This window comes from Monodelphis domestica, chromosome 1 (assembly GCF_027887165.1).
Source record: "Monodelphis domestica isolate mMonDom1 chromosome 1, mMonDom1.pri, whole genome shotgun sequence".
Lineage (NCBI taxonomy): Eukaryota > Metazoa > Chordata > Mammalia > Didelphimorphia > Didelphidae > Monodelphis > Monodelphis domestica.
In genome coordinates, this window is record NC_077227.1 from 467,937,563 (window position 1) to 467,953,946 (window position 16,384).

Consider the following 16,384-nt stretch of genomic DNA (forward strand, 5'->3'; position numbering starts at 1 on the left):
ATAGAGGGGCCTTTTTTTTTGCAGTAAGGGGATCAGAGGGCACCAGGAAGGCTTTCAGCTTCCCAAATAGTTTCATCACTAGGCCCACCTAGCTTGAAGTTTTGTTCATTTTTGTTTAACCATTGCCTGCTCTTTTTAGTTTCTTCTTAAAATGTAAAGTATTCTGAGAGAGCTGTCACAAAGCTTTAGTACCTTATACACCAAAATGTTCATTTCTTCCTGATGGTAGAAGCTTAGGAGCGATCTTAGGGTCTTAGACTGACAGGATCCTAGTATCTTGGGGATGATTCAGGGCTTAGAGGTTACAGAATTTTAGAGTTGGATGGGAACTTAGTGGCTCTTTAGTCCAACTTCATTTCCCATCCAGGAATCACTTCTGCGGCAAATTTGACAGATGACTGACCTGGCTCTGAGGACTTCCACTAACAGTGACCATACCAAATTGGTGTCACTTGTTCTATGTTGGATTTCTGTGTGAAAGTTCATTTTTTTTTTAAACCTTACCGTCCGTCTTGGAATCAATACTGTGTATTGGCTCCAAGGCAGAAGAGTGGTAAGGGCTAAGCAATGGGGTTAAGTGACTTGCCCAGGGTCACACAGCTAGGAAGTATCTGAGGTCAGATTTGAACCTAGGACCTCCCATCTCTAGGCCTGGCTCTCAATCCACTGAGCTACCCAGCTGCCCCCGTGAAAGTTCATTTTACGTCGAGCTGAACCTTCACTCTTGGTAATTTGGTTTAGTTCTGAGTTCTAGAACCAGTTTAACAAATCAAATCCCTCTTCAGATATTTGAAACCAATGGTTGCATCCTCTACTGCTATCACCCCTCCTCATCCCCTTAAAATCTTTTTCTAGGCTTCTGAAGAAGCTTCAAAATTTTGCTAAAACTGAACTTTCCTGGGGTAGGAGTGAAGAATTATCTCTAACAGTGATATTAAGACTGTGTGTGTGTGTGTGGGGGGGGGGGATGGGTAGTAAGTGGCTCAATGGTTTGAGAGCCAGGTCTAGAGAGGGGAGGTCCTGCATTCAAATCTGGCCTCAAATGCTTCCTAGCCCCTTACTGCTCTTCTGCCTTGGAACCGCATACACAGTATTGATTCTAAGACAGAAGGCAAGGAATTAAAAAAAAAAAAAGACTGAGGGGATGGCTATCTGTAGCACAATGGCTAGTGCCAGGCCTGGTGTTGGGGGGACCTGGGTTTAAATCTGGTCTCGTACACTTCATAGCTGTGTGACCCAGAGCAAGTCACTGCCAGTCTAATGTCTTAGATTTGATACCAAGATAGAAGATGAGGTTAAAAAAAAAAGACAAGGTTTCCAAACTAGACCACTCTTATGATCATTGTCCTTCCAAGACTGACAAATGCTGCGAACCAAGCCTGAACTAGATGAGGATAGGTGAGAGGAACCCAGATTTGTCCAGTGATTTGACCTGTGCCCTCTGAAAGTTTTATTTTGGTTTTCATTTCAAAGTAGACAAGTAAGCTAGTTAGGCAATTCTGTACAAAACAAATCAAGTTATGCATTCAGTCTATCTTGTGGGCCAGGGAGCTTTACTCCCAGAATCATAGCATGTCAGGACTGGGAGTGATTTTCAGGAATATCTATCCAACTCCATCTTATGAAAAGATTATCCTGAAATTTTACATAGTAGGAAAAAGGGGTTTGCTCTGTTCTATGACTACAGATTGAACTCTGATCCCAGACAATTATTTTGAAAATTTATTAATCATCAGGCAGCTGGACAAATGGATGGTTTGGGACAACTTGGCCTTACTGCAACACAACCCCAGTGAAAATAATGCATAAAACACATCATTTATAAAGGCTTTAGACATGGACTTCTTATGGAATTTGGGTGAGTTTTGAGCAGCAGGAGGGTGTTTTCATTCTCTTTGTTCCCTCTAATGACACTGTGGACTGGCCAACTCCCATACTCACTCCCATAAAGGGAAAAGGCAATGCGAGGTCAATGGGGAAAAACTCATGGAGCTAGGACACAGCTTTCCACCCAGTCTGGGGTTCTGGGTTCAACAGCTCCCCTGTAAACTCATAGAGCCCGTTTGTAGATGGAGGCATTGAGCATGTTCTGCTTCCCCTTTGGGTCTCTGGGGTCTTTGAGAAATGTCCCAGGCAACATCCATTGACCACACATCGGTGAGTAGATCCGTGCTTCACCAGGCCCTAGAACTCGTATTCCCCTAAAGGTGCGTCCCAGTCAGTAACAAAATTTCTCATGGCATCCTAAGTTTCTGTGGTTTCCAAAATGCAGTCAAATTCATGATTTTCTTTGATCCTCAGGCTTGCTCTGTTGTGAATGGGGCAGGCAAGGTAGGAATTAGGATGCCCATTGTACAGGGTGAGAAAGGGGTGAAGCAACTTGTCAGTGGCAGAGCCAGGATTACCATCTGGCACTTTTCCTTTCCCGGTGTTCTCTCCGATCTTGATTCCTTGATCCCCATTGGTTAGTAAGAGCTAGCCCCTTGTCTCTGGACTTCTTCCTGGGACGTGCCCACTTGCTCCACAGAAGCCAGCCATTGGAGGGCATTGTGGGCTCCAGGTGGAGGGGAAGGACCACATTCAAATCTGCCAAGGCCAGGAATCTCTGGTGACTCGGAGCTGGGAACCACTTGTTGGCCGGAATGTTTTGGTCTCTGTTTTTCCCAATTCCAGCTGGTTTTGCTAGTACCTCCCGTGTCCTGCTTCTGAGGAACCCCTAGCGTCCCAGAGCCTGATGCCCCTCCTGGCCTGGAGGCTGAAGCACCTCCCTATCTCAGGAATGACTTTCGCCCCGTGCGGAAGAACGATTCAATTTGTTCCAAGGACCGGCGCCTGGTTTCTGGCACGCAGCAGCCTGTGAAGACCAGATTCACCAGACAGATGGCAGCAAAGAAGTAAAATGGGACCTGAAGGCCAAAGGCATTCTGTAGAATAGAGGGAACAGAAGAGGGAGGGGATGAGAAGAGCCAGATAATATCAAGTCGTTGTAGAGCCCGACTTTCCTCCCTACCACCACAGGAAGTAACAGTCATGACATTGCACTTGGCAATTGTTGCTTCACAAGCAGGCCGCTCGCCGGCAGGACAAGACGGCATCTGCCCAGCCCGGCCTGCCAGGCCCAACCTCCCTTTCTAACCTCGCCCCATTTCACTTGGCCCTCTGCACCAGTGAAATGGCGCCCACAGTGTGCCACAGACTTTTGCTCCCTGAGTTCATAAACCGCTTATAGGCGCCTTCCGAGCAAGGCTTCCCTAGCCCTCTGCCTTTGCTCCTCACTTTCCCCTTGTGTGACTGGTTTCAACCTTCGAAGTCTCTCGAGGCCAGGCCTAAATGCTGCTTCCCTCCTAGAAGCTGTGTCTGACACGTGCCACCTCTAAGGGACCCTTCCTGCTCCACGGCCGGGGGTCAGCCCTTGCCCAGCTAGTCCTTCCGACTGACGATGTTTGGGTCGGGGGAGCAAGTTCCTCTCGGTTCCCGTCCACCCTGGCAGCTGGCAGAGAGGCTAGCGAGTGACACCTCCACCGCTGCCCTCACGCGCCCTTTTGCATTATATTTATTTGAATCTTTCCCCCTGCTTTAAGATACTGTGAACTCCACAAGACAACACCCAGCAGTGCCTTATGGACGCCAAGTCCTCCACAGATGCACGAAGGATGGAACACGGCGGGGAGCAGCAGGTGGCTGGAGCCCCTGACACCTACATCGGGGTGGAATCCTTTTGGGGAGCTTTCTCCCCTCCCATGCCTGTTCCTGTCTCCCAGCCTTGTGACCTGGGCCGGAGGCCCCGGGGAGTGGGACTCACCACCACCAGCAGGAAGGACTTGGTGAGCACGAAGGCCGTGAGCCAGCTGACCAGCACACAGAGCCCAGAGGCCACCCCTCGGGCCTTCAGGGGGAGGATCTCAGACATGAGGAGCCATGTGATGGGGCCCCAGCCCATGGCATAGCCTGACGGAAAGAGAGGGCGTGAGGCAAGCTCTGTGAAAAGAACCCCCTCCCCCCCCCCCCCCATTCTTCATTTTAGGAACCTTTTTTTTCAACCCTCACCTTCTACCTTTTGAATCAATACCATATATTGGTTCCAAGGCAGCAGAGTGGTCGGGGCTAGACAATGGGGGTTAAGTGACTTGTCCAGGGTCACCCAGCTGGGAAGTGTTTGAGGCCACATTTGAACCCAGGACTTCCCATCTCTGGGCCTAGATATCAATCTACTGAGCTTCCCAGCTGCCCCCTTAAGAACCTTCTAATCAGAGCGTGGTCCCCAGCCGTAGGGTTTCTTATTACCTTCGGGTTCCATGCTTTTGACAATGGCAGGCCAGAGGGCACCCTCGCCATCTGTACCGGCTGCCCCCACGGATGTCCGTGCACAGACCAGGCGGCTGTACACATAGCCGACAAACATCCACAAGCGCACCCACGGCCACAGGGACTCCCAAAAGAGGACGCTCACGACCGAGTCGCAGTTACTCTGGGGCGCCGGCCCGCAGGGATAGCCTGCGACATAGCCTCTCCCGCCCTCGCCCCCCCTGGCGGAAGTTTGGAGGCGCGCACCCATGATGAAGAGCATGGTGGCCAAGAGGGGAACCAGCATCAGGTAGCTGCCTGAGCCCGACGCTTCCAGGGCTCCGCCGCTCAGATCCACGGTGGCGTTGGGGGCTGGAGGCTGCGGGCTGAGCTGGACATAGAGTCCCAGGACCAGGTTTGCCACGAGCATCATGGAGGCTGCCAACCGAGAGGACGAGGAGGCGTGAGAGGCGGGGCCGAGCGGGAGGGGGCGGGAGGGAGGGGGCCACGCGGGGGATCCTACCTGAGACGAAGAGAAGGATCTTCCGGCCGGCTTTGTCCATGGTGGTGGCTGCGATGAGCACCGAGACCAGCCTCACGGCCCCCACGATGGCAGCGTCCTCCTCCGCGGGCTGGGACACAGAGAGATGGGGGTTAGCGGTGCTCAAGGACCTCGCCTCCCCTCCTGCCTTGTCAGGATCCAGCCTAGGGCTTCCCAGGCTGCAAGGATGCTAGGGGCCTGCCTTTGGCGTCAGGATCTCACGCAGGGATCGGGCTGTCCCGGGATTCCTGATTTGGGAACCTCCGCTTCAGTTTTGGCTGAACTTTGGCTGGGGGATGGAGCCTGGCCGTGCAAGGTGCCCCAGCCACATTGGTTTTTTTAAACCCTTACCTTCCGTCTTGGAGTCAATACTGTGTATTGGCTCCAAGACAGAAGAGTGGTAAGGGCTAGGCAATGGGGGCCAAGTGACTTGCCCAGGGTCACCCAGCTGGGAAGTGTCTGAGGCCAGATTTGAACCGGGGACCTCCCATCTCTAGGCCTGGCTCTCCATCCACTGAGCCCCCTGCTGCCCCCCCTCCACCCCCACCCCAGGCCAAATTGTGAAGGAAGTGAAGTGCTAGACTTGTCTTGCCCCCTGCCCCATTTCCCCAGCACTCTCTTTCTGCTGGCGCCAATGGAGGCTACTTGGTTTGGGGCATGAATGCGCCTGTCTTCCAAGAAATAGCTTTACAGTCCCACAGGGGCCTTCTGGAAATGGTGCCTTCACCCAGAGGAGCCCCTACAGCGGTGGGGTTCCAGGCGCCCGGCCCTCTCCCAGCCTCTCTGGCCCCCTCGTTCCCGTCCTCTGGCTGCTGAGGGGCAGGCGGCCCGGGGCAGGGCCGAGGCCGGCTCTCACCAGCAGGACGGCCGTGCTGTGGAAGATAGACTGCAGGTACACCAGGATGGGCGTGACGCCGGTGAGCTGCTGCAGGAATCGCATCAGAACTGCGATGGCGATGGGCTTGTAGATGAAGGGGTCCCGCAGCTCCGCCCACGACAGTCTGCTGCTCTGGAGACATTGGGCAGGGGCTGAGGCACCCTCTTCCCTAAGAGCGGCCCAGCGTCGCCTCTCTGCCCTTCCCTTCTCCCCTTCTCCCCCTCTCCCCCGACCAACAGAATTGGGAGTCACAGCTCCGGCCTTCCTCTCCTCAGGGGGATCAAGAGGGCTACCGGAGCTACGGCTGGAGGTGCAAATCAATGGCAGCCTGGTGAAAGAAGGCCCATGAGGAGGAGCTCCAAGGTTTTATTTCATGTTATTTTTAACCCTTACCTTCTGCCTTAGAATCAATGTGTATTGGCTCCAAGGCAGAAGAGTGCTAAGGGCTAGGCAATGGGGTCAAGTGACTTGAGTCCACTGAGTCAGCTGACCCCTGCTCCAAGGTTTTAGAAGGTTTCAGATGGGTCACCTGGTAGCTTCCATGGAAGCAGGAGCCCCAGGCCCTTCTAGTCCAGGGGTTCTTAACTTTTGTTGTGTCCTGGATCTTTTCATCTGCTTGGTGAAACCTGCAGACCCTTTCTCAGAATAATGTTTTTATTTTTTTATTTTATTTCAAAACCATTTTTCCGTGGTTACATGATCCTTCCCCCTTTCCTGCCCCCTTCCAAAGCTGACAAGCAATACCACTGGCTTATGCATGTGTCATCATTTAAAATCTCTTTCCATAGAATTATGTTTTTAAATGAATAAAATACCCAACACTACAAGGAAAACCATTTATATTGCTATATAGTTATCAAATTATTTTTTTAAAGGACATGGAGAGGGCAGCGGGGTAGTTCAGTGGATTGAGAGCCAGGCCTAGAGACAGGAGGTCCTGGGTTCAAATCTAACCTCAGACACTTCCTAGCTGTGTGACCCTGGGCAAGTCACTTGACCCCCATTGCCTAGCCCTTACCACTCTTCTGCCTTGGAACCAACACATAATATTAGTATTGATTCAAAGAGGGAAGGTAAGGGTTTAAGAAAAAAAGAAGCACATGGCCTTGGGTCTTTCTCACACGACCCTCCTGCTGGGGCTTAGTCTCCTCTGGTAATGTCTGTCTCCCCTACCTGTTGCTGGACACTGTTCTGGATCTGCTGGAATTCTCTGTGGAAGTCAGTGTCCCTTCCTCGGAGCCAGGCCAGGGCTTCCAGGGCCTCCTCCTCCTTGCCCTGGGAGAGGAGGAATCGAGGCGAGTTGGGCATAAAGCATAGAAGTACCATCATGACAACCACGGGCACCTCTCCGGCCACTGCCAGCCAGCGCCAGGGCACCTTCAAGCCTAGGGAGGGAGGGGGAGAGAGGACAGAAGAAAGTGAGAGGTGCTGGGACAAGCCTGGGAGGGCAGGTGTGGGAACAGGAGGCACTAGCCACAGCCCATATTATCCCTCTCTACACCTGGGGGGGCCCAGGACCCCCAGGTTATGGGGATTCTGAGGCAGAATCCTCGGAGAAGCCTTCTTTGACCACTTCAGGCCACAAGGACCTCTCCTCCTCTGGTGCTTGCTGCTCACACTCCTCATATGGCCCCAATTATAGTCAACAACAATTTTTGTTCCTGGTACTCTTAGCTTTCTGTATATTTTTCTGTTCCCCCATTTAACATGAAAGTAAATAAATCTTAGGAAATTCCAGCAGAATATAACTATGGACCAAATATTCCCCCCCCCCCCATGAGTGATAGCTAGCATTTATAGCGAACCTAACAGTTTATAAAGCACCTAATGCCTCAGAATTCTGTGAGGTAGGGGCTGTTATCCTCATTTTACAGAAGACAAAACTGAGGCTGAGAGATTAAGTGACTTGTCCAGATCCACACAGCTAAAAAGTATTTGAGGCAGAATTCGAACTCAGGTCTTCTTGACTCTTCAGTCCAGCCTTCTAGCTGTCCCTGGGGGGACCACATAACCCCAGGTGGTGAACTCTGAGTCTGGTCTGCAGGGCTCATTATCTTCTCCTGTTTCCTGTTTCCCCTCTAAGCTCTGAGCAAACACTATGTTCAGATAAGCTAGAGACCCCTCCCAGGGATCACAGCACAACATCAGGGCTTGGAATGTATTTTGTGCTCAGCCAAGCTTCTGGCGGTCAAGGTAGATTGATTGGCCCGCCTCCCCCTGCCCCAGAAAAGATACTTGCCCAGAGCATAAAGCAGGAGGGACCCAAAGACGGCCATGATCTGGGGCGTAGCCCCCAGAGCCCCCCGAACGCCAGGGTGGGAGATCTCGGACACATAGACCTGTAAGACAAATCAGGGTCGGGGAGAGAATAGCAGGCAGGATGCCTGAGCTCTAGTCTTGGTCCCGCCACGAGCAAGTGATTTCCTTCTGTGCCTCTTTCCTCCTGGGCAGTGTCTCCAATCCCTTTCACCTCTCAGGGCCTCAGATGCTGTTGCTCCAAGTTCCCCTCTGGTCCAGCCTCCAGGCAGAGACATGCTGGATGCCCAGTCTGGGCAAGTGGTGCTGGGGTGGGCGTCCCGGGCTGTGAGAGTCCCAGAGGGTTCTCAAACCAGATAAAGCGGCGGATTTGGTGCTAGAGGGGTCCTTTGTGATAGTGGGCGTCATCCCTTCATTCTATAGGGAGACTTCCGGTCAAGATGGCGGCTTAGAAGCAGCGAAAGTTCAGACCTGGGAAAACCCTTCCTTACCGATCACAAACAGAATGCTCCCAGGACACCGAAATTCAAACGGAACAACAGGACATTCTATAGGGAACGGAGGCCCAGATCCGTGAAGGCTCGTATGAGTCAGGATGGGATGTAGGGTTTCCACTCAGTTCTCCCTGGCTCCAAAGCCAGAGGCCAACCCACCATTCCTCCCTGCCTTTCAAATCAATGTGCTTGGACTGAATTGACTCCCTCTGGGGGACCGATGACTCGCCTGCCCCTCTGAGCCTCTGTCCCCCCCTCCCACATATCTGGGGCTTCTTTCAGACGAGAAAGTCTGCCAGCACCATGAAAGAGGCCCCTTAGCAGCTGCTGTGGGAGGCTGGTTCTCCTGACACTGCTGCCGCTCCCTTGGCCTTCCACTAGTACCTTTGAGGGTCTCTATCAGCCGTCAGGACGGGCTGAGAAGGCCCCAGAGGGAGAGTGAAGGGGACGGGGCATCCTTCCTCTGCTTGCTCAATGTGGGTTTTCTTTGATTGAGCAATGCCCTTGAGGTCAGGAGCCATTTTTGGTTAGCAGATGGTGGCTAGACAAACAGCATGGAGAGAAGAGTCTCATCCAGGCCTTACCTCGGTGCCTAGGAGGCATCTTTCTGAGAAATGAGGAGATTCGTGGCCTGTTAGATCTGGGAAGCACGCTAGAGACCACTTATTCTAACCCTTTCATTTTATAGATGAGAGAACAAAAGCCTAGATCTAGTACGTGACTCGCCTAACGCCATCGCTATAGTGCGGTGGAAGAGCCAGACTTTACATCTAAGTTCTCCGAGTCTGATTTTAGTGCTCTAAGTCAACCACCCACTTTATGAATGGAGAAACTGAGGCCCAGAGATGGGAAAATCTAATCCAAAGGCAAATAGCAAGTTAGTGAAATAAAGGAGCTACCATTGACTTATACTCTTGGCTATGAAGTGAAACAAATCAGTAATTAGCCTTGACAACAGAAGGGAAAATAGACCCCAATTCATGTGGTTGTTGATTATTCTTTCCCCCTCCCCCCTCCCCAAATCCCAAGGAGATGCAAGGATCACTCCAGGAATTGTCCTTACTGGGATACAGGCAGCGGTGAGACCTCCTGCAAAGCCGGTCAGAGTCCTTCCCAGCAAGAGCATCCATAGACCCTGAGCGCCGGCCATGAGGGCATAGCCAATAACTGAGGGTACAGCAGAGAACATGATGCTGAGCTTCCTGCCCAGGAGGTCGTTGAGTACCATGGCACTGAGGCCGCCAGCGGCTGCTCCCAACGTGAATACAGACTGTGGAAAAAGGAGATCTGGTAGGGTGATCCCGTCCAGACCTGGCTTCCTTGGACAGGGACCCACTCCTCCCATTTGAGGCTGGAGATACGCTTTTCCTCTAGGGGATGGAGTCATTGGACAGAGCTGCTGGGATACCTAATGCTCCCTTCCCCAAGGTGTGCCAGGCATATATACTTGAACAGTCTCTGGGTAAGTCCTTTCCCTTTGGAAAGCTTTCTCCCCCAAGCCTGGGCTCTATGGGTGCCCCAAAGACCTCTTCTTTACCAGGGAGGGTGTCTGCTCTGTCCTGGGCTCCAGCCTCCAAGGGGAGGGAATAGAATAAATGTATCCCCTTTAGATCTTGACCATGCACGATCCAGGACAGAGTAGCAGTAACTCAGTTTGCTTAAATTTCCTACTTTCATTTCTTTGCAAAAATTTTCTGAGAGATATGTTGGAGCCCGAGGGGTGGGGTACAAAGAAAGTCCTGGAAAACCCATGGAAGTTAGGGAAAAAAAGAAGAAAGTATCTCAGGGGCTTCTCTGGGGCAAGGAGGTGTTGAAGGGTAAAAGGGAGGGTTTGCCTGGGCTCTTCAGTATTCCACTTAACCCTGGACTGGGGGAAAAAGAGGTTATCTCTAGAAATGCTGAGCCAGGCCTCCAGGAACCTTACCCCAAACCAGGAAGACTCTGTCTTGTTCATTCTTAAAGCTGGGTTGGGGGATCTCTCAAGAGCTGGGATGACTGGGGATGTGTAGACCAGGGCATAGCCAAAGCTGAAATTTCCCAGTACTGCTGCAAAGGTGGCCAGAAACAGCCGCTTATTCTTCAGGGTTCTAGGGTAGGAAGAAAGGGTGGGAGGAGGACTACCTGTAAAGTCCCACTTCACTTCCTCCCACTGTCCCCACGCAGTTATCTGTTTCATTCTTTTCTGAACATCTCCTCCCACACTTGTAGCTCACATATAGAACATGGCGCAGAATGCTGGACCTGGAAGGGATCTTTGAGAACTTCTAGATTAATCCCTTCATTTTATAGATGGAAAAACTGAGGTTCAGAGAAGTTAATGACTTGGACAAGGGCACACAGCTTCAGTTCTGGCCACCACAGTTTAACAGAAACTGTAACAAATTGGAATGTGTCCAGAGGAAAGAAGCTGATCGAAGTGATAATAGTTCTTGGTATAATGATTTTTGTAAAGAACAGGGGAAGGAATTGGGGATGTTTAGTTTTGAAAAGAGAATACTGGGGGAAGGGCAATAGACCCTGTCTGAAAATATCTGAAAAGTTGTCATAAGGAAGAGGGAAAAGACTATTTCTGCACTGATAGAACTAGAACCGTTGTTGGGATGAGCTGGACTCAGCTTGTACTGCTGATTGAGAGCTGATTGTTAAATTTTCAGTGTGCACATTTACACTCTGGAAATTGGCAAATGCTATTATTGTTTGGGTTCTTGTCTAGATTTAAGAAAGCAATGGAGAAAAATGTTACTGATGTAGATTAGATGTAAAAGGGTGAACTTTTCTTTTTTTGAGAGCTGGTTATTAAACATTTGTCAGCATTTCTCTGGCTGAGGGGTAGGAACAGAGAAGCAGATTTCAATGTTCAGTGTAAGGAAGCACTTTTTAAAAAAACAATTAGAACTCTCCAATAATGGGATGGTATACTCCATAAGATAGAGAAGCCCTTGTCGCTGGGAATGTTCAAACAAAGGCTAGCTTGTCAGAGATGCTGAAGGGTGAGTAGTCGAATACTCTCTGTTGTCCCTCCCAACTCTGAGATTCTGTTAACAACCAAACATCAGGCCAACAAAGATCACAGATTTATCATACAGAGATGTCTATTCTTAGCTATTCAGAAAATGCCAAAGAACTGATAGAGCTTCTATAGGATGGGAAAGGATTAAAAGAAGCTTGGAATAAGGTTTCCAATATCTCTCCATTTACTTTCTCTCTCCCTCTCCTTTCTCTTTTTCTTTCTTTTTCTCTTCCTCCTTCCTCCCTTCCTTCCTTCTCCTTCACTTTCTGTCTTAGTAACAACTCTAAGACAGAAGGTCAAGGGCTAGGCAGACAAGGTTTCAGTGACTTGTGCAGTCACACAGCTAGGAAGTGTCTGAAGCCAGACTTGAACCCAGATCCTCTTGACTCCAAGCCTGGTGCTCTATCCATTGTGCTACTTCACAGCCCCTCCATTCTCTTTCTATCCTCCTCCCCCCTCCCTTCATTCCCCTTTCTCTCCCCACAAATACATGCAGGGAGTTTTGGGAAAGTTCAGATGTCCTTGTGTCCGAGGAAGAGTTTGGTCCCACATGGAGCATATACCATTCTCGGGGCTCTGGGACATCTCCGATTCTCCCTCCCCTTACATCACCCCGTCTGTGTTTCAGTGAGGTCCTGTTCATGGGCTCTGTTCTTCCCCACGGGCCAGCCAGCTTTACTTTCTCTTCACTGGCCCTCACTTTGTCATGTGAGAGAATGTGAATGGTCCTATGCAGGCCACCCCCGGTATTAGAAATTCCCATTCAAACACATGTGTTTTTCCTGGTCGTTTGAGGAAGGGCACTATCTCTGGCTAGAGAAAGGGATGATTTTTCTGTTTCCCTGAACTACCCGCCCACAGACGGAAGCATCGGGCCTTCCTAGCTTCAGACCAGAGCTGCCAGTCCCAGGCAAGCGGGCCAGCAGCCCTGATCCTGGCCACAGAGGGGGCCAAGGGGCCTCTTGTCCCAGGGGGTTGGAGCAGGGAGTAGAGAAGAGGGCTGGGATTTAGATTCTCCTAGTGTGAGGGCAGGGAATTAAGAATGAAGCCTTCTGCTAGAAAGCAAAAAGAAGTAACCCAACTGCCATATGCCACCCCACCCCGACTCCCCATTCCCCATCGCTTACCTGATATAATTCTGTTCTTGTTCCTGCTCTGACTTTTCCGAGAAGGTCTCATAGTCGGGAGTCTCACTTCTTAGAAGGGGCTGCTCCATGGTGCTTGGCTCCAGGCGTCAGCTCCCAGACGCTGGCAGGCAGGATCGTGGGTGCGGAGGGTTCCTTGAGCTACGGGGGCCCGCCGAGTGGCTCAGAGGCCTTCAGGAAGCAGGTTCTGGTTCCCATAAATCTGGGTCCTGGGAGGACGCCTCTGTCATTAATCTGCCCCCAATGAGGAAGTGGGCAGGGTTTATCTAGGGTGTAGAGAGTCCTCCTTAGGAGGAAGCAGAAGGAGGGGAAGAAATCAATATCTATAGGCCACACCCAGCCCCCACCGGCACACGCTAGGCCCCCCAGCTAGGATTGGGCCGCTCTTGGGATGGACCAGAGCTTCTCCATCCATCTGAGCCCCGCCCCTCTCTCCTCTTCATCCTGGACCAGCCAGACCTGGGCTCCCATTGGCTGCCTAGAAGCACCGTGCTGCTCGGTCAGCACCAATGGCGAGGGGCAGAACCTGTTCTCCTGTGCCCCAGCCAGGCAGCGGCTAGGTAGGGTTGGGGGAGCTTCTCAGCTCGGGATGTGTCTCAGACCCCTTCCTATTGGCAGCTCTCTCTCTCCCACACAGACACACACTCACTATTCTTTCCTACAGACTCAGCCTCTGTGTGAGCTTGAAGGAAACGTACATCTACGCCCTCTTCCCCGACTCTCACTTTACAGATGGGGCCAAGCCTGCAGAGGGGGTGAGTTAGTTAGGGTCACCCCGTGAATTGGTGGCAGATACAGGGTTAGAGTACTGGACGCAGGCTCCTCACTAAACAGATTCAGGGTTCTTTCTGTCATACCTCACTGCTTACATGCTGCATTTTGTACAAATCATCACCGCTTCCCTCCTCGAAATTCTTCGGTGGTGCCCTGTAAGCTCCCAAGTACAATTCAAACTCCTTTGTCTGGCATGAGGTATACCTAGGTCTCAAGGACAGCTGAGTGACTCAGTGGATGGAGAGCCAGGTTAAGAGGTGGGGAGTCCTGGGTTCAAATCTGACCCCGTATATGTCCTAGCTGTGTGACCTTGGGCAAGTCACAACCCCCGCTGCCCAGCTCTTACCACCTGTCTGCTTTGGAAACAATACATAGTATTGATTCTAAGATGGGAGGTAAGGGTTAAAAAAAGTATGTCAGTATTTTTCAGAAAGCTGGTTAAACATTTGCCTACATATCCCTGCCCTCTTCCCAAACATCCCTCCCCAGTCCTAGAATCAGGCTATTATGATCACATGTCTCCATTCTTAGATAAGCGAGTTAGAGTAGAAATTCCCCTGAACCTTTTCCCTCAACGTTTAGAATGGGGAAGGACGTCTAAGGGTGGATATCTGGGAAACCGGTCAAAACCGTGAAGGTAGGGGCCGAAGGCTAGGGTTAGATTCCCTGGATTAGGGCGCTTTGTGGGGGGATCCCATTTTTCTTGCTCTTGTCGGCAGGGACAGGCGGGGACAGCAACAGGAACCTTAGTCCTGGTGAACCCATTCTCAGATGGTATGGATTACCATCTAGCACCAAACTGCAGCAGTGTAGGATTCCAGAACTGGGAAGGGCAGGCTGTTAAATGTAGAACGGCCGCACTGAAAGAGATCGTAGAACAGAGGCTCATAGAGTGGCAGAGCTGGAAGGAGCTTGGAACACAAACTGTCAGACCTCGATGGGTCCCTAGAACAGAGAATTTCAGAGATGCAAGAGACCTCGTTCAGCTGCTTTTCAGTTGTGCCCAACCCTTCATGACCCCATTTGTAGTTTTCTTGGCAGAGATACTGGAGTGGTTTGCCATTTCCTTTTCAGCTCATTTTACAGATGAAGAAACTGAGGCAAACAGGATAAAGTGACTTGTCCAGGATCACACAGTTAGGAAGTGTCTGAAATCAAGATTTGAACTTAAGAAGATGAATCTTTCTGACTCCAGACCTGTGAAAAGAATCTGATCCAAACCTCTCATTTTAAAAGGCAGGAAACAGAACCAAAGAGGGAAAGTGCTTGGCTAAAGGTCTCTCACAAAGTTAATGGCTGACCTAAGACTAGAAATCTCTATATTGTTGGTATTATTGCCCTTAAGATTCCTGGAGAAATCACTGTTTCCCCTCCATATAAATGCAGGTGACCTTGAGTCAAAGGGACCATTTAGGGAAGCCTGGAGGAGAGATCTTAGTTGGGCTGCCTGAATGGCATGCTGAGGGGAGTGCCGGAGAGGGAGGAGGGTTCTTTGGCTCAGCCCATTGAGTAGTGGTGGTACTGGCAGGGAGTTTGGAGCTGGTTTGATGTAGGGGAGTCTCTGTTCTTTTGTGCTTACCTTTCCCCTCTGACACCTGCTGCCCAGGCATTAGCAGCCCTAGTCACTGCCCTACTTTGATACCCCCTAGTCTTATTCTCTCTTCCCCCAAGCTTTCCTGTTCTTTCAGGACAGGAACTTGGGCTTCCACTTCCCTGTTCCCTATAGCATACATGAGTAGACTGCTGGGCTGAGAAGACTCTGCCAGTTGTTGTTGAATGAATGGAAGTAAAGAAAGGCAGTGTACTCTGATGCAAGGAACTCTGGGATGAGCGTTGGAAGGACTGTCATAGCTAGAACCTAGCAGTTTATTAGCCAGGCGACCTTGGACAAATTACTTGATTTCTTTGGCTTTTCATTTCCTTCTCTGTAAAACGGAGATAATTTCTGCTCTCTCTCCCTAGATTCCTGCTGAAATCTTCCTCAAATGCCAGGGTGAGGAGGTGACCCGAGATTCCTCAAGGCTGTGCCAAGGGAGTGTGAATGCTAAGCTGGTGCTCTAAAAGCTAGTTTTCTTGGATTGAGAATTTGATGGTGCATTTGTTTATTTATTTTAAACTGGGCTTATGACTTCACTGAGGTAGAAAGTTCTTGGGGAGGAAACTCTGCAGACTGGCACTTTCTCTGAAATCTACCCTTTTGGGGTCTGAGTCACAGAGAGGTTAAGTGACCTGTCCAGGCACAAGTTTTGTTCCCAAGGATCAGCAGAGCTAAGTTTGGACTGTCGGTCAATTGGCTGCAGGGTGATGACTTTTCTGGTCCTAACAGATCTGGAAGACTACCTTCTACAGACTATCCAATAGGATGGTATTATGAAAAGAGTTTTGTGGTGGGGGACAGCGAGGTATCACACTGGGTAGAGCACCAGGCCTGGAGTCGGGAGGGCCTGAATTCAAATCTGCCCTTAGACATAGGTCCTATGTGATCCTGGGCAAGTCGCTTAACCCTGATTGCTGGTCCCTGCCACTCTGCTTTCTTAGAACTGATATGAAGGCAGAAGGGAAGGGTTTAAAATAAAAAAATAAAATTGGATTTGGAATCGAGGAGAAATGGCTTCATGTCTTGGCTCTGTCATTTACTAGTTACGTGACCAGGGGTAAGTCACTTCTCTGGATGCTATAGCCCAGAACTAAAGCTCCGAGTTTATATGGACAGTTTCAATAACTTAGGTTCAAAAATAGATTTTATAAATACCATATAACAGGAAGCATGGCTAGACCATAGTTTTTCTGAAAAAGATCTGAAGGTTTCAGAGGTCTGTAAATTCAACATGAGTCAACAAAAGCCAGTGTAAACTCGAGTGGCATTTGGCAAGCATAGCCTAGGAATGGGGAAGTTGCATGGCTGCGGGGCTCAGCCCTGGGTGGACCACAGCGGAGGGCCAGGTTGAATTCTGGGCATCCCAGATCATGGAGTACAAGGAGAAGCTGAGCTGTCCAGAGCGG

At 50.5% G+C, this 16,384-nt stretch overlaps 1 protein-coding gene across 2 annotated transcripts; it reads right to left on the reverse strand.

The window, feature by feature from the left end:
* Positions 1-1,426: 1,426 nt before the first annotated feature.
* SLC2A6 (solute carrier family 2 member 6) lies at positions 1,427-13,183 on the reverse strand. Of its 2 annotated transcripts, XM_007475233.3 has the most exons (10): positions 12,590-13,183; positions 10,377-10,539; positions 9,516-9,722; positions 7,942-8,041; positions 6,876-7,087; positions 5,682-5,834; positions 4,808-4,916; positions 4,552-4,722; positions 3,803-3,948; positions 1,427-2,924 (listed from the first exon to the last, which is right to left on the reverse strand). In XM_007475233.3, exons 1-10 carry the CDS (start codon positions 12,676-12,678, stop codon positions 2,769-2,771), a joined length of 1,506 nt encoding a protein of 501 aa, XP_007475295.1. In that variant the 5' UTR covers positions 12,679-13,183; the 3' UTR covers positions 1,427-2,768. The 2 variants fall into 2 exon arrangements, with proteins under 2 accessions (XP_007475295.1, XP_056668633.1); XM_056812655.1 differs by lacking the exon at positions 1,427-2,924 and having other exon boundaries at positions 3,810-4,722; positions 12,590-13,048.
* Positions 13,184-16,384: the final 3,201 nt, after the last annotated feature.